The 24,018-nt window shown below is 41.3% G+C and overlaps 1 protein-coding gene and 1 non-coding gene across 2 annotated transcripts; both read left to right on the plus strand.

Moving 5' to 3' along the window:
* Nucleotides 1-239: 239 nt before the first annotated feature.
* Nucleotides 240-21,286, plus strand: LOC108496712 (translation initiation factor IF-2-like). The gene is made up of 5 exons (XM_017813672.1): nucleotides 240-321; nucleotides 1,198-1,685; nucleotides 8,995-9,085; nucleotides 14,578-14,662; nucleotides 21,100-21,286. The coding sequence occupies exons 1-5, from the start codon at nucleotides 240-242 to the stop codon at nucleotides 21,131-21,133; spliced, it is 780 nt and encodes a 259-aa protein (XP_017669161.1). The 3' UTR covers nucleotides 21,134-21,286.
* On the plus strand, nucleotides 1,606-1,688 carry TRNAL-UAA. Its single transcript has one exon. It is a non-coding gene; the product is annotated as a tRNA-Leu (tRNA).
* Nucleotides 21,287-24,018: the final 2,732 nt, after the last annotated feature.

Raw genomic sequence — 24,018 nt, forward strand, 5'->3', positions numbered from 1 at the left:
GTTTCCTACTGAAGCCAAAGCTCTTCAATCCACACAACCACACACCTATAATCTCAGCCCTTTCTGAGGAGTACAAAGGAGAACTGGCAACCAGGCACACTTTGCTCCTTCTAAAAATGTAAGACAGTGCTGCCCAAAAATAAAAGAGAAAAAAAAATCTCTATTACATAGTATACAAGGGTTCATGGATATGTGTATGAGTCTCCATTTCATCTTATGGTTTTTTTTTTTTTTGAATCATGGGTTTAGTTTTGGAGAAATGGCAGTGGAACAATTGCTTCCTCAAAGTGAAGGCCCCAGACTATGGACACACTTGTGCAGGTATCTCTGGCATGTGTCCTGGGAGAAACTTCTCCAAGTAAAGCGTAGCTCTTCACAGATAAAATATTAACAATTCACCTGTACGGTATGTTAGAGGCATTTTCCCTCACAAGTGTGCCTAGCATACTGGGGGGCTCTGAGCACTCAGAGCCAAAGGCTTCAGGCACCACCCACACCTGCAAATTCGAGACCCAGACCCCTGACAGGAGGGTAAGGAAAACCACGTTGTCCAACAACCGAGCAGGGGGTGTGCTCCTGTTCTGCCCGTGCGGAAGCAGATGGTCTCCGCACGCCTCCTTGTCTGCTGAAGGCTGGCACAGTCCAGAGTCCTCGGCCTGCGCTGCACGGAATATGTACCCTATACCTCAGGGGCAGGCTCACAGGTGGCAAAGTTTGGTGGGATAAAGGATGTCCATTTTCTCCGCTGAAAAACAGCACAGGGAGCGAGACTGGGACCCAGTGCCAGGGGGAAGGCCCGAGAAGGGACACCTTCCCATTCCCCATCTGACGCAGGGAAGAAGGGGGAGGTCTCAGGGCAGGCAGTAACTGGGGATACTGCGATAGGTGCTTCCGTAGCCCAGGCATTCAGTGGCGACCGGCAAAAAAAAAAAAAAAAAAAAAATCTTTCCCCGCAATACTTTTCTCCTAAATAAGCGTAACTGATACCTTTGGACTTCAGTGGTTTTGATTCTCCTTCCTTCTACGAGCAAGGAAGATACATTCCAGGAAACATTTGTACGGGAGTAATAAAGTGCCGGTGCCTTACGGGCGCAACCTCTCTGCAGCCCTCTTACGCCGCTGAGGATCCACGCCGGCACCGCGGCCCTCCCTCCCCACTCTGAGGAGGTCCGAGCCCGCACTGCCCCTGCCCCGCAGCGCCCGCAGCCCTCGCACCTCACCGCCCCGGCCCAGCGCCGCCCGCCCCGCTTTCCCCTCAGGGGCGGGCCCGTGCCAGCCCCGCGCACCTCCCCCGCCTCCCCCTTCCGCTCCGGGCCCGGCGCCCATCGGAACGAAGGCGGCGGGGGAGGGCCCGGCCCGGGCTATCGCGGCCCCGGGAGGGCTCAGGGCCGGAGCAGCGCTCCCCGCCGGGCCCTGCCCGCCCTCCTCCCGCTGCCGCCGGGAGAGGCCGCCCGCGCGCACCGCCCCGTGCGCTCCGCGCTGGGAATAAAGGCGGGGGGGGCGCGGAGGGGGAGGAGGTGCCCCCGAGGATCGAGGGGGGCCCAGGGGGCGGGCGGGAGCGCGGCCATGGATGTAGGAGCGACCGGGAGCGCTCCTGGTATCTGCACCAGGATGGCCGAGTGGTTAAGGCGTTGGACTTAAGATCCAATGGACGCATGTCCGCGTGGGTTCGAACCCCACTCCTGGTAATTGACGCTTTTTTTATCGGGAGCCAGACCCTTTACGTTCCCGGGCAGGGCGCGATGTCCCGGCAGAGGCGCGGCCGAAGGGAGCTGGGGGACGCCGGAACGCGCCGGGAAGCGGCTGAGGGGCGGGGAGCGGCGCTGGAGCGGCGCCGGAGCGGGCGGGCGGCGGCACCCGGCAGCCCGTGCGGGTGTCCCGGCGCTGGGCGGCCGCAGGGGGCACTGCGAGCCGGGGGGAGCGTTGCAGGGCCGCTGGGGGCTCATGCAGCTACCGCACGTTCAGCTCTAAAACCGTTTTAAATACAATTTTTTTAAAGAGTTTGTATGCATATATGTATAAGTATATATACACACGCATATATGCATATGTGTGTGTATATATACATGTACACACATATATACATATATATTATATATCTATACATATGTATTAAATACACATATATACCCATATATATGCATATGTGTGTGTATATATACATGTATATACACACATATGTGTATACATATATATACACATATATGAATGTGTATACGCATATATTTATTTTTGTATGTGTATTTCGCAAGCCACTCGGCCTGGGCCTCGGTGGTGGAGCTTTGGGTGGCAGTGACAGGTGCCTCCAGCTTCATCGCCCTCGGGTCATGACTTGTTGCTCTACAGCATCATTTAGGTTATTTTTTGTGTAGATTTTTTTTTTCCCCATTTACGAGCCCTTTGAAGGCTCCATATCAACCTGTCAGCATGCTTTTACGACGTGAAAATGAGGCTAAATGCCACATGCACTGGGGTGCAGGAAGTCCACAGGTGTCGGGCCTGCTGAGGTGTCCTCGGCCGACCCCAGAAGGTGGCGGGAAGGAGAAGCCTGCTGCAGAAGTGTTGGCTGTGCCCTAAACTCTGCCAGGGATTATGCTAAAGGTTAAGCAGATTGAGTGTGCGGTATTGTCAGACTCACCTCCTGGTTTTGTTTTCTTTGGCCGGACAGATGGAGCAGTTGTTGCACGTGTTGTGGTGTTTAATTTGCTGGAGCATGTCTTTGTTGTTTAGGGTTTGTGGTTTTGTTTTTTTTCTTTTTAACAGGGTAATATCATTGTGTTTAATAATACATCGAAAGTGAGGGAAGTACAAATCAAGCGCAGACTGATACATTTTTAAATATCAGTATTTGCCAGAGCATCCTGGTCAAATTCTAATACAGGTAAATATAGTTGCTCTTAGCCACCCTCTTCCCAATAATTCGAGCTGAAAAATTATTCTAAACTTTTAGTCCAAATATATCATGTGATGATACCAACTAATTAAAGGATAAACACGAAAGATATAACTTCTGGTAAGCCTTCTATGAAATAGAAGGTGAAATATGTCAGGATATTTTATTACATGCTGCACAAAAGGATCTGGCATTACCAGTGTGGGCATGGTATAAACACAGAGATATGATAGTCAAGAGGGAACTGTGGAGAGAAGTGTGGTCTGTGGTGAATTTGTAGGAACTGCAAGTACCTGTATTGTCTTTTCTGAGTGTTACCACAGTTAAATTGTAAATGCAAAACGTACCACACTTTCTAGAACTGTTCTTTAAAAAGCAGTACTGCTAGGTTCAGCTATTTTATGAAGTAAACATTCATTGCTATTCTTCATTAAGGTACAAATTAGTTAAAAGTGGGTACATGTTTGAAGGTACATTTTACCTGCAATCTAATGGTAAAATGCTGCCCTTGGAAACCCACATCTTTGCATACAAATTGTATAATTCTGCTTATGTGCTTCTTTATGAGCATGTTTGTACGTACAGTAAGTGCTCATGTATATTTTGTGGATGCAGTGCTGATCTTGATGAAAAGTTGGTCCCAGCTATGTCAGTTACAGGATGAATTAGTGGTGGCTATTGTGCACTGTGAGAAAGAAAAAAAATAAAACTAATCACAATTATTACAAGAACAGTAATTACTGAACAGAAAAAGAAGGCAGTGTTTAGGATGAGGAAATATAGAAAACTGGATTTCTTGGTTAAAATTGTTTCTGTTACAGGCACTGCCCTTTCCTTAAGAGATTTGTTTTGCAGAGAACTTTGCTCAGTCCTTTGTTGAACCTGTGTGTTTCCTGCTTCTTATAACAGCTTGTTAGAGCACATGCTGATCTGGAATGGAACAGAAGATTTTTTTGAACCTTTCCTGATCTGAAGAAATACCCATAAAATCTACCTGCAACAAGGATGTCCCAACCTCTTCCTACACTTCTCCATAAAGGAAAGTTTAAACTGCTGGGGTTATTTGTTTCTATTTTAGGTGAAGTGGCAGGGTGATGTATTGTGTTTTAGGTCTGGAGATGACCATGATTTTAAGGCTTATACTTTATCGAGCAAGTATTTTTCTTTGGTTTTAATAGCTTCCCTGTTAAACCCTCACGAATTATTGGTGGTTGCCCTTGCAGTTTGACATTCTTACATGCACTTGTTGTACTCTGGCCTTTAGTTCAAACAATATTGCTTTTTATTGGACTCTGTTCTGTGGATGAGTTGTTTTTCTAAAAAGGATCCTTGCCTTGTTTGTTGAGGAAAATGGAAAAAGTATAGTGACTAATGCTAGAAACCAGAATAAAAAAAGGAAATTCATATGCTGACAGTTGAATGCTACCCTGATCAACCAGAGCTGTTTTTCTTGCCTCTGCATATTTCCTGTCTGATGAGAAGCCGGTCAGTTAAAATAGATTTTTCATAAGCAATCATTTGTTTTCATGTTCCTTATTTTGTGGTCTCCATCTTGAGTACCTCAGTCTGATTTGCAGAAATGCAAAGCTTTTGCAAGCACAGGTGAAATCAACGTATCGCCTATACTTTAAGGAGTCTCTGAAAAGAATTGTATTATTTGTTTCTGAGCAGTCAGAATAATTTCAAGCAAAAGCTATTGGAGATACTTGACGTTAATCTTTCCGTACCTCAATTTGCCATTGTATAAAATAGAAGTAATGAAAGTACACCATTTGCAAAATGGGCTGCTATGAAGTAAATTCATTCTTGTTTCTGAAGAATTCAGATGGATACTTAGATAATCAGGTCATGTAGACTATCAGTGAATTCAGAAAATAAGATGAAATAAACAAGGTACGGAGCCACGCTTTGAGCTGTGAATACCATGTAAAGTATTGATTACTGAACAATTGATTGAATAACTGATTAGCCAGGAAGCACTGCATGATGTGTGCTGAACAAGGTGGGAGTCTTACAGGAAAACAGCAAGCCATAGTTTAACTCAAAATTCTATCTCACTTCATAAACCGAAGGGGATCAAATCAAGAAGGTGGCAACCTATTGGTGAAATATTATTTAGGTGATATTTCAAATTAGTTTAATAATTTTTAAAAACTTTCAGCATCTTGAGTTGGTTTTTTTTTAGTTACACTTTAGAGTGTGATGTTACTTGAGTTAAACCATTCTTCCATCATTCCCAGTGACCAGTATCTCATATTGAGGAAAAATGTGTAGAAAGGGCTGCAAAGTTCCTAAGCTATTATATAATGTATGTAGGATGATCAGTAAACACTCTGATTTTCACAGCAGATTAATTTAAAGTCTATAAAGTAGGACTAGTCTCTTATATTAGCAGGAGTAACTGCATATAAAGTACTTGGTAATTCTTGACTTGTTCTCTTTTTGGGACTTTTGTGGTAAATAAGAGGGGTAGACTTTATTTTCTGGATTTCATCCTCAGGATGCTTGTTCAAAAATTACCACTATTTAGTGTAGACAGTTGTGTCAGTGTTTATACATATGTTTGCACAGATTCATTTTCAACAGCTGCTGGGCTGTTCATCTGCTGACTGCATTCAATCTTACCTGCAGATTCTTAGAATCATTTCTGTTGGACTTGATATCCAAAGCAACCAAGTGTCATTAGCAATGTTAGCTAATTCTGCCTCCTTCTCCAGGGCATTACAACACACACTCCAAGCAGATCCTTGCAATGTTTTATTGCTTAATTATTTTTTCTCGGTTTTGATAAGGAAAATGAAGAGATTTTCCACTAGGTTAGTTCAGTCCAAGCAGCAAGCCCTGGGGAATTGAGCTGTGGTAGTTCAGGGAGCTCAACTGCCCTGACTGTGCCACTGATGGAACAGAACAAGGGCCTGCATATCACTTACTGCAGAGTAAAGCCCTTCAATTTACTTATAGTGCAGATGGAGGTAGGTTTACTCTTATGACTGACAGATGAGACCTGCAAGTCATGATCTTTTAAAGCACCATCATGCCCAGCATTACCCAGAGTAGGATGGTCTGACATAGCCATCAGAAGAGACCAGGTGCCCACTCAGCTTTTCCAGTTAGTGTCTGTCATTTTAGCTCAAAGCCACCTTCACTGGCGGAGCAAAGGGCAGTAGCTTTGTGCTGGAGTGAAGGGCTGTGGGCACACATTACTGTTTGCCAGTTTCTCTCATAAGGAGGAATATATGCAGGTGGTAACACTTTACATCAGCACAGCATTATTACTGAAGGATATTACTGAAAGTGTCAAAAGACTGGTCTGTGCACTAGATCACCTCCAATCTGGGAACATTTTCCCTTGTGCTGGCTTTGCTGTGGTGGCAGCAGCCTCCTTCAGAAGGACAGAACATGCAAGTCATAATTTACACTACAGCAGCAAGGTTTACCAGACTATCTACTAAATGAGGGGCCCTGAATACCATAAAATGAAGGCAGCATAATGCAGAATATTGATGCTAAGAGTTCTGGGAACTTAGGGCATTGGGCTTAAAGTATGCTAGCAGGCATACTTTAAGGGATATTTTTGGTAGAGTTAAACTTACCTGAATGAATTCTTTCTTCCTGACAGGGAAGAGCTTGTGTCTGAAGACTATAGAAAATGTGCACACTCTTCTGAAAGCGATCTTAAAAGTGCAGTAACAAAAATGCCTTCTTTCCCCTAATGATTTTGAGAGAAGAGTGTATTTTCCACATTCTTTAATTTTCCTTGGTTGCTCCTTCTCTTTCATCATCTGCTCAACTGTGACCTTCTTTCTGGTTTGGAAGTGCTACAAGATCTTTCCTTCAGACCTCATCTGCCTCATTTTTAAGTGTTTGTTGAAGTGGTTCATGCAATTCTTGGCAAGAGATCACTCACTGACCATGTGACTTGATAGATTTGTGACACCCGTCTCTTGCTATTTCATTATGTGTTCCAAACCTTTTCATATGGGAGTGGAATCCCTGTTAGGAAGTATGGACTGCATTTATGAGTGCTCTTTTGCAGCTAATCCACATTTAATGATTGATGAGCATATGTCCTGTCTTATATCTCTGTAGTTATTTTCTCTCACACTCCCACCTTTTGCTTTTTATGTGCATACCAAGAAACAGATCCAGGTGGTCTAACAGTTAGCTGCTGGTGAAAGAGGCAGAGATAATGCCTTTCCCCAGCCCTGACTGTACTGCACATTCCTACTGCTTACCTCTTATGTCCCTCAGTCTTTGATTGTCAAATAATACGTCACAAACCAATTATTTTCATGTTACTTGGATCTAAAGTTCATCTCTTAGATTATCTCATTATAAGAAATGAGGAATTGGAGAGAGGTTTTCACATGTTTTGGGTTCCCTGACATAGGCAATATAGATCCACTAACTAGTTTTATTCTTCACAGAATGGAAGAGGCTGAAAGGCCCCTCTGAAGATCATCTAGTCGACCTCCCAGCTCAGAGGAGGGTCAGCTTGAGCAGTCGGGAGTTTTGAATATCTCCAAGGATGAAGACACTGGGCAACCCATGCTAGTGTTTGACCACCCTCACAGTAAAAAAATGGGGGGGGTAGTGTATTAAAAATAAGTGTTTTCTGCAGGTTAGACTACTGTAAGTTGATCCAAATTTTTCTTTAAAATGGTCTGGGAGCTGTAGCTCCCAGACATCCGTCCAATGGCATCTATCTATTGAGTTAAGGGAAGGTATTGCAACTGATAGCACTCACCTTCATCCAGTACTGTGGCTAATTACTCCTCATCCTAGATCCAGAGGTTGCCTCTGAATGAGGAATTGGAAAGCATCAACATAGTTCAGAAATCCCATTTCTGTAAAGCTTTCCAAATCCTTTTGTTACTATATCCAGAACAGAAATAATTGATGTATTTAATTATTATGACTTCTATCTTTTATCGTAATATTTTGGATATCTTTATTTTTTTGTTTTGCAGTATTATTTTCTGTGAGAATAGCTGATTGTTTTTGCTAAATGTAGTTTTAATGTTTATGTAGCTAGCTTAATACCCATGGTTTCCACAATCTGTGTTTTGATAGCACTATGACAGTGCAGGCTATATCTATGCCAGTTAACAAATCCTATAGTGTTCTGTGACTGAAAACAGACTGAGACATGCCTAACCTGTTGTGCTGCATTCATTTGGGTGACCTGCCCCAAAAGTGATTTGACACATCAATAAAGAAAAAATACCAAAAGCAACTGGATCCAGTGTTTGTGATGTCTCTGCCCGGCCAGTGCCTCTGAACAAAATACTTTTCTACAAAGAAGAATTATTGATATAGGATAATAATTGTATGGTATGAATGCATAAATTAGATTACTTCAAGAGAAGAAAGCAGTTAATGCCTCTTAATAGACAGTACAGAGAGACATCATGGATGAGAGAAAGTTTCTGCTCTGTTTGAAGTTGTTGTTAGAGAGAGAGGTCAGCCATCAACACAAGAAAAAGGACCTCTATGACAAAGAAGGTAGGATGACTGTGTCCAGCTGAAATGCTGACAAACTAGAGCAAGTTATGAAATGTATATGAGATAAGAATGGGGTGGGATTGGGAAATGTAATTAAAATGCTCTAAAATCAGAAGTTGTGGTTAGAGATTCTTTTTCTATGCCTGTTTCTCTTGCTTTTCTTGGTAAGTTGCCTCCAAGAGGGGCTTAAGTAGATTTTCAGAGTGCTCCTGTTTTAGGCTGAGCTCTGCAGAGGATGTGTCAGGAGACCTTCAAGGGCATGCTGGTACCCACAGCCCCCAAATGGAGCCTCTGTGAGTCCTTTATAGGCAGAATTAAAGGCTATGCCTTGTGTACATCTGGAAGTCCTTAGCAAACTTGTCTCCATATCCAGGAATGGGCTTAGACTGTAGTGTTAACTCTCTCAGAACATTTTATATTTTTAACAGAAGTTATTTTATCAAGGTAGTCTTAACTGTCAAACTGGGAGATGTTTACTTTGCATTGTACATTGTTTCCTTTTTATATAGTGTTAGTTATTTACAGTCTTGGCATGACTGCTTCCCAAGTAGTAAATATATTCTGGCATAATTAAAGCAATTGCACTTCCTTTGCAGGCAAAACCTCTGAGATGGTATCTCTGGAGGGAGATGTTGGAACTGATGGAGAAGCTGCCAACTGCTGTTTATCTGTTAACCAGTACCTCAGGTACCATCCTTCTGAATCACCATCTCAGACCACATCTGTATTTACAGAGACCTGCTCTGGTCCATAGGTCATTACTGGGGCAATTGTAAAAATTTAGCTAAAAAAAAACTACTGTATTTTTTAATCTTATTTTTTGGTGCATTATATATGTTCAGCAAAAAAAAAAAAAAGGAAAAAAGGAGTCAGAGAAGGTAATTTGAAGGCTTGCATTTCATCTGTGTGAAATCCATGCAAAGCAATGTAACATAGTTAATTCTGAAGAAGGTAGCTGACTTCCCTCAGCAAGGTATCCGTATGGGATACACTTCTGAGGATATACCCAATTAGTTCTGCTGCTGCAACCAATGTTTATGGATATAAATTAATGGGTCTTGATCCTGTTGCTGCCACTGTGTAAGCAGATTGTTTATCACTTTTTGTTTGGACAGGCTCAGAAGACTGCTTGGATAATTAAAGTTGTAGCATCTGCACAATAGTTATATACTTAAAATTACTGTGCCTTGGAGTCACCTCCCTTTATTGATCTTCAGACTGGTGCAAAATGAAATTGCAAATACAAGACATTCAGGCAAAAATTCCATTAATGGCAGTAAAGAGTATAGGGTACTACAGGGCTTCTTGTGGAAGGGCAGGACTACAATATTTTTCCAATCTCACAGGAAACTGGTAAGAGTCATCTTAATATTATGTGATGGAAAAGGACATAAATCTATATGGATAAAATTAAATTATGCATAGGCAATTAGCTTCTGCAGAAGAAGAGATATAGGTTGTAAACTCTTCTCCCATGCCACCAAATAATTTAAATCACAGAGTATTCTTTGGGGGAATATTAGAGCTGCAAAAACTAGCCTGGCCATAACTTTATGTAATTGATAAATTAAATATGACTATTAACTCTTGACTGTTTGGAAAATAAAGGCACAGTTTGCATTAAGGTTGACATCACAAGGTTGAACTGGATGATTTCTTTTGGAAAAACACTTGAATCCTTTTTTTAATACGTTTTACAAAAAAATGTGTAATGTTTCAGGTGACTGCTGCATTCTGTATTTGAGCCTTTATTTGATAAAAGGCTCAGGGATAACAAATTCTTGTACAAATATTTGGGGAATACCTTGTATATTTCCAGGACAAATATTACTAAGTGGATTTGAAAAAAATTTACCCAAAGATGAATTTTACCAGTAACAAAAAACTTTCTAAAAGGAGTGCTTCTCATCAGGTGTAATCTTCCTGCCTAAACAGTTGCTATTTAGTGAGATGACTGACCTTAAATCTAAAAATAGTGGGAACTTGTATTCCTCAATTACACAGATGGACTGTAGATTGAGTTTGACAACTTTAGTTATGATAAACTACTTTAGGAGTGAAATAGTATTCTTTGTTGGCTTCTTCTTCTGTGTTTTGCAAAGTGACAGTGTCCATTTTATAAGTGGCTTTTGCAAATCAAAATGAGCCTGGAGGACCCTGGTCTGCACCCAGCCTCACAGTCAGGGCTGGCTGTGACAACACTGCATTGCTGTGGAGGAAGGATATTTTTGGGTGATGGCTGTGGAGGGGCAGTGAAACAACACTGCTGCCAGAGCCTGTGGAGGAGCAGCCAGGACCCCACCCTGTTTCCATAGGGCCTGCAATGGCCCCACTGGACTACAGGGGCTGGGGTGTACCTCTGCAAGCCACTCATCCTGGGCTGGGTCCTTCTAAGGAGACTTTTCACCCTGTTCTTGTACCATGCTGTGTACACCTAGGAATTGCAGAGGGAGTTTAGTTCCTTGGGCACAGTGTGGGGTAAATGCCCTCCCAGGGATAAATAGGGATTGATGCAGGCTAGTCAAGGGTGAGGAGGGTCAGGCTCTGAGTGGGCAAACAAATCTGTGTATGCACCACTTCTGAGAGGGGATCCTTCTCTTCCCTATTACTTTCTTGAATTTCAAAGGTTTGATGTATCCTTTCTGATACCTTGTACTAAACACCAGATTTAGTCTATAGGTATGGAGACAACTTTTGAAAGGAAATGAAGTGGGTTACCATCAGCAATGCAACCTTCTCCACAGGTGCAACCAATTGCTATATAAGAAGTGGGGCAGAGCTAAACAAAGAGCAGAACTGAGCAGAGGTGGGCAGGCTGGGTGAAGGGACTATGTGCTGTAGGAGTTACACCTCTGTATGGATCAATTACTGAATCATTCCCCTCATACTCTGTTAGGTCACAGAAGTGTATTTCTATCAGGAACTTGCATCAGGAAAAAAATGCCATGGTTTAGCTACCATGTCTGGGGAGAACTTTCCAGGCAGACTAGTGGGATAGTTACAATTAAAACCCTAGTGGGCTTTGTATTAGTTCTTCATTTTTTTCTATGATCCTGCTCTTACCAAAATCGCCCATTTAAATGGTGCTTTCATTGGCATGGCTTGCGTTCATTTTTGTCATGTTGATCTGCTCGTTTTTTGCCCTGGCTGGTGGAAGTCCTCAGGTGTAGGAAGCAGATGGACAGGAATTTAAAGGGGCTTCTGACAGTCCATCAGTTTTTTGGTCAGTCTGGACTGCCTCAAAAAGCAGGAGTGTGAGGGGACTGCGACAGACAGGCAGGCAGAGTCTGGTCATGAGCAGAAAGCACTGACAACCTTCCTGCCTTACTGAACTGTTTATGTTTTTTTAGTTACTTCACGAGAGAAAGTAGCAGAGTGTGGGAAGGGAATACTGACATCACCTATGATTTAGGGTTGCGTGGTCACGTGTCAGGGGATCTGAAGGTTGCCTGTGTGTAAAGACTATTGACACAAAGTCTGGGAATCGTGCAGAGCTTCAGGCATGTCATGCCTTATGCAGAGCCAGAGAGCAGCCTGAGGACTACAACAAACGAGGCAGACTCAACTAAAAGTGAAACTATTTATGGGAGGTTGTCTGTCTTCTCTTGTGACTCGTGGATGTTGTTTCTTGTTCACCCAGGCTCTGAGCCCTATCAGTTTGCATTTAAATATAGCTTTCCCAGGTTTTCAAATCTGCTGTTTTCCCAGAGGAATGTCTGTTCCTGGCATGTAGCCCTCCCTTTATCATACCGAAAATCATCTCACTTACTGAGTCTTGGTAGCTTCTAGTAGATGACCAGCAGCTTAAAGATTGCTGACTACCAGACCCCTCCCCTCTGCCTTCAGATTGAGGCATCGTGGTTCCTTTGATCCTACCCTTTACAATGCCCCATGCCTGCAGTTTCTTCAGCACAGCCCTGGCCATGATCCTGAAATACCTTGCCAAGTAGAGAGCAGTGAAGGAGGTTTGCCTTTCCTGCAGTCTGAGGCAGGTGGCATGGGGAATCACAGAAGCAAGTGCTTGCAGGAGGGGTGGTGTTGTGACATGTGACACCTACGTGTATCCAGTTCTCCTATGTCTAATTGTCACAGACAATGCCAAGCATATGTGCCAAAGCTGACAAGATCAAGTGATGTTTTTGCATACACTCTCCAACTTAGCCAAATACTGTACTTGCAGGGAAATTTTCTCAAGAAAATCAAAAGGATTAGACTAAATAATATCCATAAGTGACATTTGAAATACAGAGGCACAGCACTGTGTTTAACCTCATAATTACTAACTGATAGAGTTACTCTAAAACACAACTTCTTTGCTTTTTTTTTTTTCTTTTTAAATAGGAATTTAATTTGCCATCTTTGAAAAAAACTTTATTCTGTATGATTCTGTTCTCAAATCAAGTCTCACTATTGCTTATTTTTTTGGAATCATTCAGAACTGCTGATTTATGTAATACACTGATTAATGCAAGAGTGCCATGGCTAATGAATAATGGCTAGTTTAGCTGTTAAGTTTTTAAGTTTTGTTACTGTTGCTTAGAGTCAGAGAGAATAAAGGTCTGGTATTTTAAGGGATTTGGCATTTCTAGATAAAAACATAAAATGTCCAATCTCTAAAGATAAGTAGAGAGGAATACTGGAAAACTGATATCTCAGTGGAGTTAGAATGTAACTTAACTTGCATGGTGTAGTTTGTATTCATTAACATACCTTAATTTTTGTTTTCTACTTGTTATAAAACCTTTTGCCCTTATTTTTGTACTGATTATATGAACATTTGATGCCTGCTGCTGTGAAGATTTTGTCACTGAAACAATTGTTTCCTGAGCACTTCAGTTCTTCAGGTAGTCCCATCAATGATTATAGCTTTGGGGGCTTTAAAACTGAAGTTATTTTAACATATGGTAACGTTACTTGATAGTTTCCTCTGGGAATCCCACCCACTGCATTAGCTAAAACAACTGTATGAAGAATGCTGTTCTCATGGCTCAAACACTTGTAATGCTGTCCCACCCAAACTAACCTCAGTGTGAGTCTGACTTCTAATCCATGAATGAGATAAGCAATGGAACTATTTGTTACTGTCCCTCTGATTTGAAGGTATTTCTTTCAACCAGGTTAGTATTTAACTGCCTTTATTTTACTCTTAATAAAAATACAATCATATAATTATAAAAAAGACAGGTGTTTTCGTCTGTTGTACCAAAGAAAGGCATCGCTGATTTGCTCTGAGCAGGTGGTATAGAATTCTGGTACTGAAATCAAATAAAATACACAGCGTGAAAGGATACATTTTCCTAGGTGAAGGAGAAGATTGGCTTACTTTAGGTGAAACATTAATGGCAATTTCATTGAAATGAAATCTTAGTGCTACAGTTTGTTCTAACTGCACTATATTTTTAAACTAGAAAACATCCTAGCAATTCATCCTAGCATGATAGCAGGACTGTTTTTAAAAAGTATCAATTTCATCATGCATGTGTGTGGATCACAAAATTCCAGAAGTATCTCAAGTTATCCCATCATAATAACACAGGATTTTTTTATGTTATGATAATCTTTGGATAATTTCTTCCATCATGCTTTTTCACATCATTTCCATACTGCTGCTGCTAGCATTTTGTACCAGATGCTCTTCTGTCATGAAAGCAACTGCTTCCTGATTCTTTTGTGCCTGAAAACTTGTCTACTATGTATCAGTCGACCCAGTAAAGTCTAGTTCAAATCCTGCTCCATTTCTATCATTAGACCATCCCACTGACATTAAGATTACAAATGCCTTTATATGCTCCATGCCCTAAATACTCCATTATTGCTTTTGCTTGAATACAGTGCTGTCCTTATGTATGCCAGATGTGCTTAATGAAGGTGGGTGACATGGATGCAGTGGTATCTCACTTATTTGATACCTCTACCTCTTGGAGAGCCTGACTGCACTTAGTTTTCTATGGAAAACCTGTAAAAGTGGGGTCAGGTAATGCTACAGTCGGTAATGCTACAGTCGGTAGCTGGCCTCATTGCCTACATGTACATAATCAGAGAGAGAGAATGCCTGTTCCAGTTCAAAGAAATAATAGATACCTGCCTACTTTGTAAATTAGAGGGAAACCAGTGCATGGGAGATAAGAATATGAGCTTATCAGCTGATAATATTGCTGTTTCTCTCCCCCTGTATACAGCAGCAACTAGATGGATGGAGGCAATGGCCCTGTTTGCAAGGGAACTTCGCTCAGTCCTGGAAATCCAGGTGTTTGACAGCTCCAGGTTGGTATCTGAAGCTTCAGGTGGGACTTTGCTGCTCAAATGTAGAAATGAGATGCCTCATTTTATGCTGGAGTAGATATACTGGTGGCCAAAAAGGGGCAATGTGTTTACTTTCTTTGCCTTGGCATCACTCTCACACTGCTCCTCTTCGTGCTGAAGCAGTCTGCTTTGGAGTCAGCTGAACAGCTGTGCTGGAGAAGCAGACCCAGTAGGAACATGCAAGTGAGAATGAAAAGTCTGCCCTTTAGCCCAGCCCTATCACAGAACTGCCTGGTTAGGTGTCTACCTGGCCCTGCAAGTTGTCTTCTCTTTGGCTTTACAAATCCAAAGTAATTGAGCTGTTCAAGAACAAAGTGGATCATAAAGGTGTGAAAGGCAGATATAATCTGAAGATAAATCATGCATGGTCAAAGGACCTGGGGTTGTGAAGTTAATTTCCAGGGAAGATTAAATGAATCAGAAGGCAGACCCTTTTGAAGATGCATAGCAATATATGTTCTTTGACAAAATTCTTCCCCTAGAGCCCCCAGCAATTTGCATACCTCCCCAGACTAAACCTAAGAGCCTTCCTGTAAATAAAGGACATGCTCTGGAGGTGATGTGGATCTCTGTGAAAGCCTCTTTGTTCCAGTCTGTGAGGTCTGGAAACTTCATAGGCAGCAGAACTATGGATGCTGACAGGAACAACTTGTCCAGCTGCTTTGGCTCTCTGATGGGATAGTGAGTGGCTGGCTCTGCTGGTGGATCTGAGACCCCGTCCCTGCAGCTGAGGGAGACTGGCAACGTTACTGGGGTATCTGGCAAATGTAAAACCTTATGTGGGCTTTCTCTCCCTAACTGCTTTCTGCCTCTCCTGGTGCATGGAGGTGGATGGTTTCCAGATGAAACAGTTGATGGAAAATTCCTGTTAAGGAAGAAAAAGTAGAAGCTTAACTCTGGTAAAGACTGTAATGATGGGCTGGGGCCAAAGCTAGGAAGGCCAGGGCATAGGCTGGTGCCATCTCACTGCACCTGTTGTCTGTGAAGGAGTCAGAGATGCTTCTACTGCTGTCAGGGTGGGGGACAGGGAATCAGGTATCCACACTGCTTTCTCTGGTTGTTGCCTTGTCACTGCACCAAGTGAAGCTCAGGAAAAAATCAGAACTCAGCACTGAAACCAAGCTGAATATGGTTAGTGTTTGGAGAGGAAGCCTTGTAAGGAGAATGCAGAGAGCATCTGAATCACTTCACCACCCATGGAAATACTCTACAAATAAAGCTGTGTTGTTTAGTTATAAATTTCATGCTGGAATGGTTAATCTTGAATGTATATAGAGAAGAGCACCCGGAAATTAGTCATACATTTATGATTAGTGACAGATTTGGCTGAATTTGAAAGTGTATCCTAAAGGTGAAAAGCAATCCTCTGATTAACAGAATTTCTGATCAGCCCTAGGATATGTAGACTTCCTCAGGCATTGTTGCAAAGGTTTTGTTTTCCTTCATTTTTCCTATTCAAATTTGGTAATATTTCTTTTCTGTTGCTAGTGTTACTATGCCTCTGTTTATTGGTTACTATTCCTAAAAACAAATCCAGGCTTTGGCTTTTGTGGGAAAAGGATGTGGAGTGGAGAAAGAGAGGAAGGCCCTTCGGAAGATTTGTGGAATTTGATAATGTTACAAATGAGGCCAACCGCTATTTTAAAAATTGCTATTCAAGTGGTTTATTTCTGGTAGAAATGGAGGAGGCCGAAGAAACCCTTACCCGCTTTTGTTCTAAGGCTCAGGATGTTCTTCCAGTTGTGTTTTTCCCTCTGCCACGTACTTTATCTTCTGCAGATGTCAGTGAAGGGTTTTGTAACACACTGCTTGAATTCACTCTCTTACCCTGAGATCTTGATGCAGCTTTGCACTTTGCATCTTTATAAATAAATCACAAATTTTCACAAATGAATCACCTATTGTTCGAGGTGGCAGAATATTTTAGTGCCATCTAAGTTAAGAACTGTGATCTTTAAATGTTTGTTTTGTATTTTTGACCCGTTGCAGTTACAATTTATGTCCAAGGAGGTATAAAGAAGAAATGGGACAAAAAGCCTCGCTGAGCTGCAGCTGTATCAGAGACACATGCATCCTTGGTATTATTATTCTTGACTCATGGTGTAACTGTAGAATGTAGGAGTCACATTCTTCGGCAGCTCAGGTCTGGGCATTGCTGAAACACAGGACTGAAACTGCCCCAAGATTTTACCTGACAAGAAATAACAAATGGAGGTATGTAGTGGAGCACAGGGAAACAGCAAAATGTCAGGATGTGAAGAGGTGTTTGTGTGCCCGGAGTTTGCCTGATTTTCTGGCTGTACCAGCTGGTCATCTCAAAGCTGTCCCTGCTCCCTGCAGACCTTGCCACAAGCAGTCCTGGAGGCAGTGTCACTTGCAGCACATCTACCTCAATACTGGTCAGCATGGTGGGCTGCAGGCATCTTGTACGTACATCTCAGACCCTGCTGTAATACTCTTACTCACGATATTTTAAGAGTTCTCTCTGTTGTATTAAGAACATGTAATTGAGGGTTTGCTGTTCCTTTTTGGCAAAGAGCCTTTTTGGCTCTTCTTTGAGCCCTTTGGGCTCAGCATTGCACTGGGAGACATCCAAGGTTTTGCTTTACTCTCTTTTTGGGAGTGGGACCTCCAGGAGCAGTCATGCATCTCATTCCACACTCAAAATAGCAAAGCTCTTTCTGTAGAAAAGTAAACTGTCATGGTTCCTGAGAAAATAAATGCTACTGAATAGTGCTGTGTGGGCATGTGACAGGGAGGACACTTCAAAATACAAAAGAAAGACTTAAAGATTGTTTAAGAAGTAGTTAGGGAATGTGATAGATGAAACAGGAGTAAAAGCATTTCTACTGGCCAGTACCACCCCCTTGGCTGAGGGCAGGTTGAGAGGAAGGACTGGGTGCATCGGGAGGGCAGAAACACATCGAAGTGGAGGACACAGGGGTGCCTGGGACTGCAGGGTCCCTGGCTTCAATGGGATGTCTGTGTGCTCATTGAATCCCAGCCAGAGACCCCAAGAAACATGTCTCAGGGAGTTTGCTGCACACAAATGTTTTAAACAAACAGCAATGAAGGGAGGGGATGCGGGGTGACCCTGCAGGGGTCTTTCCCGGCAACTGTGCTCTTGTATTTAGTAACTTGAGCAAAACTTTGCTGGTGAGCATTTGCATCACTAGTTGATATATACTTGCTGAAACCAGTTTTCTACTGCGCTCTTAATTCCTCATATCCCTTGTCAGGACTGTTTCTGTTTTGAGACTGACAAAATGTTGCTAGCTGGTGATAGCTACTTAAGGCAAAGGACAGATGATTTTATATTTCGTAACAACTGTTTCACAGGATTTGCAAAAATTAAGTTTCATTCCCAGCTAGTTTTTCCAATCATACAATTTTGTATGTCATCTTTTTTTTCCATGTTTGTGGCATCATATTTCAGACTAGATTTAAACTCTGAATTTGCCAGAACTTGGATACCTTTGTATTTTAAATATACATTCGTCCTTTTAACAGTGGCTACATTTGTCAGATCATATTCATGGAGTTTTAAAACATGCCTTCTGTCCTGGGCCAGACATAAGCTGTATGGTTGAGGGGCTTTGTTCCTCTATGCTTACATTCTGTTGAGCTCAATGGCACCTGATCCTGACAAAGTGAGGTCTTTGCTACTTCTGTGCTAGAAATAATACTGTCATTCTGTAACTGCTAAAGATCAGTCCTTAAAGTGCTTGAAGCATAAGAGCTTGGATATTATGTTACAATTATGTTCTAATGGCATAGTATAGAGGACACTCTTAAGAAGACTCTTGCTCTCACATGGTTGGAAAATTCCCTGGAAATGCTAGTAAGGCTTTATTTTCTGAAATGCAGAGTCCACATATGAATTCTCTCCCATCAAGGACGAACTCCAGCATTGCTCCCATTTCAAACACTTGGCCTCTGCAAGTAACCTCTGATTAGATACATCAGTGATATATTAAGAGTTTTTGTTGCGCTGTTATTTTCTTTTGACGGTAACTCCAAAAAAGGGTCTTTTTCAGAATAGGAAAATTGCTTCAATCCTCTTTTCATTCAGTTTTGTGGTCTCTTTCTTCATTTCAGTGATTAAGGGCTTGGCAGGGCTGGACTTCTTTTTTGGTTTGGAAGATAGCTTTGGTTTGAAACATCCGAAAATAAATTACGTCCAAAAGTTTCCTCTTTTTCTGCTGTGATTTCAAAGCAATTTTCATGGCTCAGTTCAGGGCTGCCTAGTAGAAAAAAATGGAAGAATAATTACTGCCTGCAGAGCTTCTAGCACAGCAGTTATTTAACTAGCTGCAAAATAATTTAAGGTGCAGGCAAATTTCTTGTTCCCTGAAGAACTGGGTACTTTGAGCCAAACATTTTTCCTTGCACTAGGCACACAGTTCCTGTGGCAGTCAGGCAGCAGGCACGGCCCCAGCATGCAAGGCGTACTAGCAAGGGCATCAATGGCATTTCTGCCTGTCTGAGATGTGAAACTCATGTCTGCCAATGCTGATCAGTATGCTGGGTGTTGTAGCTCCCCATTGCTTCTGGAAATCTTTTCTTTTCCAACACTCCCAATGACTAAAAAAAAAAATTCAGAGTACTCTTCCCACTGTGAAATGCACAGTGCTCATTAGATTCAGACCTCAACCTTGGCCCTGGCTGCGCAAAGCAGACTGAAGGTAGCCCTAATGGAGCAGCCAAGATTTCCTGCTCATGCAGGGAATATTTCACAATAGGCAGTACAGGGCAAGTCAGATGATGGCACCTAGAGCAGGGTGGCCAAGTAACTTTGGTAAGAATATTTAATTTTGGTAAGAATAAATTGTGTCTTCTCTCACTGCCCACCCTTGAAATAAAAAGACATAGAAAGAAACATCCTTTCCACTGATTATTTTTGCAGACTGGTGAGATCTTTAATTTTTAAAGTGTTTCCAAATTGTCTTTGTCCAACTATCGTATTATTTCTCTCAATATATAATATGCCTGTGATGGAAGATGCAATTTTTTTCCCTACTGCATAGAATGAACCAAGTTACTAAAGTTAAGCAAGTTACCCAAGTTTCTGTGTTGTGTTAACACATGAATTCTTTTTCTTTTCCTAACCCCTAACTGATAAACTTGATGAAAAATTGTACTTATTCTATAGTGGTACAAGCATTAGGTATTTTTGTGTCCAGCCACTAAACAAACCTATACCAATATATAGCACAGGCTATTCAAATGAGAATGGAACAGCACTGAAAAAATAGTCATGAGTGAAATAAATAAATAGAAAAATTAAATAAATAAACAGAAATCAACTTGTGTTAGGAGTGACTAAGAACTCACACCTGCCCTTGCAGAGGATTGCCTCATGGTGTTGGTCAAAGGTTCCTGTCTTGCACAGACATTTCTGTTGTTGAAGTTTTTTTTCAATCCTCTGCTGCAGTTAATAGGGTTATGTTGGGAGGGTAAATTGATTAGTATAATTGTTCATTAATACACTCTAATATACTTTTAGAGGTTATATTCTTCAGAATGATGGTAAATTATGGTAGCTCCAATTAATGTCACTGCAGCTAAAGAGATGTCAGCGTTTCTATTAATACAGTGCAATTTTCTGGGGTTTTATAATTAACTATAAAAAATTGTTGAAACTTAAGGTACAAGTTTCCAGTGTATTTTATGCACACAATATTCCCTTGAATCTGATGTAATCGATAGATATATTGAATCTAATAAGATAAAAATAAAGTGGAGACAATCTTACTGAGGATACAGATCCCAACTTGTAGAAATGAAAGTATACTAAGGGGAATACACTGCCTTCTCTTTAGGTTAAACCTGGTGGACCTGTGGCAGTGCAGGTGATGGACATTTTGCTCAGAGGGCATCTTGCACCTGGGGCTGGCGTCTTTATCATGATTCCTGCTGCTGTCTGCCCCAGTCTATCCCTCTCATTCTCTGCACCTAGTAGCCCCTAATGTGTAGTTAACTTGGTGTAGCAGAACAGTATTGAATTTCTTAAGATATGTTGATGTTCTTGGAGAAGATCAGAAGGAGCTTGCACACAAAGGCAACTGACCTCAGAATAAAAATAACCAATTTAACATTAAAATAAGATCCCATCCTAAGGAGTCAAAGGTAGAAAATGCTGTCCTACCTTTAAAAATTGTGCTTATTTTGAATATTTTAGCATCAGATACTTCGTTGAACAACAAAGATAACTCTAAAGCACTTAGATTACAGGGAAACGATGAGAAACCAGAGAACTATGTTAGCCTGATGTACTGAAGTCTTTCAAAGGTAATGCCAAAGGCGTTAGAAAAACTTGGTCATTTTTCATACAAAAGGAACATATATAGAGAGAACGTTTATTTAATATGTCTTTTTATGTATTTTTTTCTCCTCAGATTAACAATAATGAAAATAGTAAGAGACTTGTAGTAACTGGTTTGTACAGTATGTCAGCACCAAAGCACCAAGGAGCTGTTACTTGAATTCAGATGCAAGTTCTGCAGGAAAAAATGTCTGCCTGATCTGATAACTGAGAGTGACAACACAATGGGCTATATTGAAAGGGGCAATAAAGATGCTTTACTTACAAAGCAATCAATTTGTTATCTCATGTCTTCCTGAATATGGAATGGTTTTCTGAAATCATGACAAAACATTGATGAATGGGTGCATGCATTATTATAGCAGTCAATCTCAAGGTAATGAGATACACAAAATTCCTAGTTATATTGTAATCCTGTCAATTATGAGTGTATTCTAAAAACAGAAATACTAAGAACAAAGAAAAGAGAAAGAGACAAGGTAAGATGAGCTCAGAGCCTCGCAAGAGCATTGTTTCCATGCACCAAGGAATAAAGTATTTATTTACTTTGGTCAAAGTTCAAAGGCCTCAAATCATCTCAGCCCCTTTCTCCACTTTTTCTGTATTCCCTTTGTCTTTTGTAATATTATTTAGGGGTTAATGGACTTTTCCTTTATTTTCCTATTTTATTTTGCATATACAGAAAAGTAAGCTGTGCCACACCATCCACATATCAGCAGTCTGAAGCACCTAAGATATTTGTAGATGAATGTAGTTTTTAGAAATACAACTGGGTGGAGACTTTGTTGTTTTACTTTAAAATAATGCTAGTCATCGTTTTCTAATTCTGCCAATCACTGGAATACAAAATTAGAGAGACCTAAAGCATACACATGTACAGAATATTAAAGGCTAGAGTAGTTTTTTGGGTTTTTTCCCTGATGGAGTTGCGCTAAAGACCCTGATATAAAAATTATAGCCCTTGCACTGAGAAGCCAACAGTCTGAACAACTAGCTCAGAAAACTCAGGCTTTGATCAGCAGCAGGGTAAGGATGGCTCTGGAGAGAGGCATGTTTGAAACATGCCAGGAAAAAAATACTCCTGCTTCCCTGAGGTAGTGTGCAGTCTCGTTATTCTATTAGCCTTCTGTTGGCACGGTGCAGTTCAAAGGAAGATAATGATGCTACTTCTGTCAAAAACAGAAAAAAAAAAGAGAAAATTGAAAATGCTATCAGGTTGAACTGAAATGTGTCTATTTTTGAGAAATAATTTGTAGGTGCTTTCAGAGCAAGATTATAAAAACTGGGACCTTGGACTTTACACACAGAGATTTGAAATAGGATATACCAGCTCTCCACTCCTGCTTATCAGCTTGACTGCAGCTTTTAGCAATCAAAGTTATTGCTACCTGATAGCGGTCTGGGGTAACCTCTGTGAAATGAGTAATCCCCTCAGTGCAGCCTACAAAAGAAAGGGCTTTTTTCCACTTAGCATTTCCCTGCATTAAGCAAGGCAATGTGGTGCTTTGGGATCCCTGTCCCTGCACTGCTGCTAGATACCCAGCAGTGAAATGACAATTTCCATCTGTGCTGACTCTTGAGTGTGCACTTTGGTTCCATGGATTTATATGTCTCTTGAACTGTATGAAAAGCAGCTGGGTTACATCTGGATTCTGGATTTCCAGTATTTGGGTGTATTTTTCATTATTGGACATTGAAAATCCAGCACGCAGAGGGAACGTATGGGATGGGGCAGAGAACCATCTGTTCAATCAAGAGCATCAAGGCAGCAGGCAGGGAACAAGTGGTGCTCCTCTAACCACAAGCATTATGTTTGCAGTACAGGTTTTTCAGTGTAATGTAAATAAATAGGCATAAACATAGACAATACCTTTCCAACTAATCCAGCCTACTGCTCAGTGCTGCCTTACAGTTAGACACTAATAGGAATTGATATCCATGGTTTTATAGTGTTTGTCATCCATGAGTTGCAATTCTCAATAGATTCACAACTTCAGTCACCACAACATTTCTGACACACTATTATTATCCTTTTATAAGTGAGAACCATTAATGACTTTGGATTACGCAGATCAAGCATGAATTAACTATTTTGCACTGAATCACCCAGAAAATCTAGGGAATGATCCAAACTAGTCATCTTCACTTTTGGGGCTTCCTTCAAAAAACCACACTATCTGCAAGACCCTCCATTGTGCAATACAGAAACAAAAGACCCAGTCCCTGTTCCACATGTAGTGCACAGATCAAAGCGTGAGGAAAAAATGTTAAATGCAGTTAGAATTATGATAACAGTAATTTACAGGTAGCATGTTTTGTTTCTTTGAGGTATCTCTTTTTTTCCTTGGGGGAAATATCAAAGTTAGGTTAGGCTAAAATGCATGCAATCATTGTTTACTCTTGTTATCTGTAGTGCCTTGTAAACCCATAAGCTATATACTAGTAAAAGACTTTTGAAGACAAATCTTCGTCATTTCACATTCCTATCAATTTCTATTCACCTGGAGATACAGAAAAAGAATGTTGCCAAGCCTGAGCTTCCTCCTTTCTGCTAACTAATAAATTCTGTACCTCCTTTTCTGCAGACTGCTGGCCTTTGTTATTAAGGCAGTGAGGTACTCAGTGTTGGAAATGCATTTAACCTTGAAAACATTTTGGTCTGGATGGCTGAGGCCTAGCAGGTAACACTGAGGAATTATTCAGCTACAGTTTCTCTCTGATATTGCTGAGACTTCAGACTAATGCTTACCCAGATAAATAACGGCCCACGTGTTCAGCAGCCTCACAGCACAGGTGAGTGCAGATTACTGGCCTGAGCAAACATGAATAAATTCATTCCCAGATGGCAAATTGTGGCAATGAATTAATTACCACAAGCTAAATATTTTACTAATGTTTATACATCAAAAGTGACTTCAGACACCCAGCATCCAGCTCATTTTTATTCATCCATTCTGTCCCTTTCTTGCCCAGCTGAACAGCACCCGGGACT

The sequence above is a fragment of the Lepidothrix coronata genome, unplaced genomic scaffold, assembly GCF_001604755.1.
Source record: "Lepidothrix coronata isolate B3197 unplaced genomic scaffold, Lepidothrix_coronata-1.0 Scaffold42, whole genome shotgun sequence".
Taxonomy (NCBI): domain Eukaryota; kingdom Metazoa; phylum Chordata; class Aves; order Passeriformes; family Pipridae; genus Lepidothrix; species Lepidothrix coronata.

Excerpts from the sequence above, each read along its gene's own strand:
- LOC108496712 (XM_017813672.1), top strand. The coding sequence starts at position 240 with ATGGGTTTAGTTTTGGAGAAATGGCAGTGGAACAATTGCTTCCTCAAA. Across the intron at positions 322-1,197 it reads CTATGGACACACTTGTGCAG|CGCCCGCAGCCCTCGCACCT; the intron begins GTATCTCTGGCA and ends CCTGCCCCGCAG. Across the intron at positions 1,686-8,994 it reads GGGTTCGAACCCCACTCCTG|GCAAAACCTCTGAGATGGTA; the intron begins GTAATTGACGCT and ends CTTCCTTTGCAG.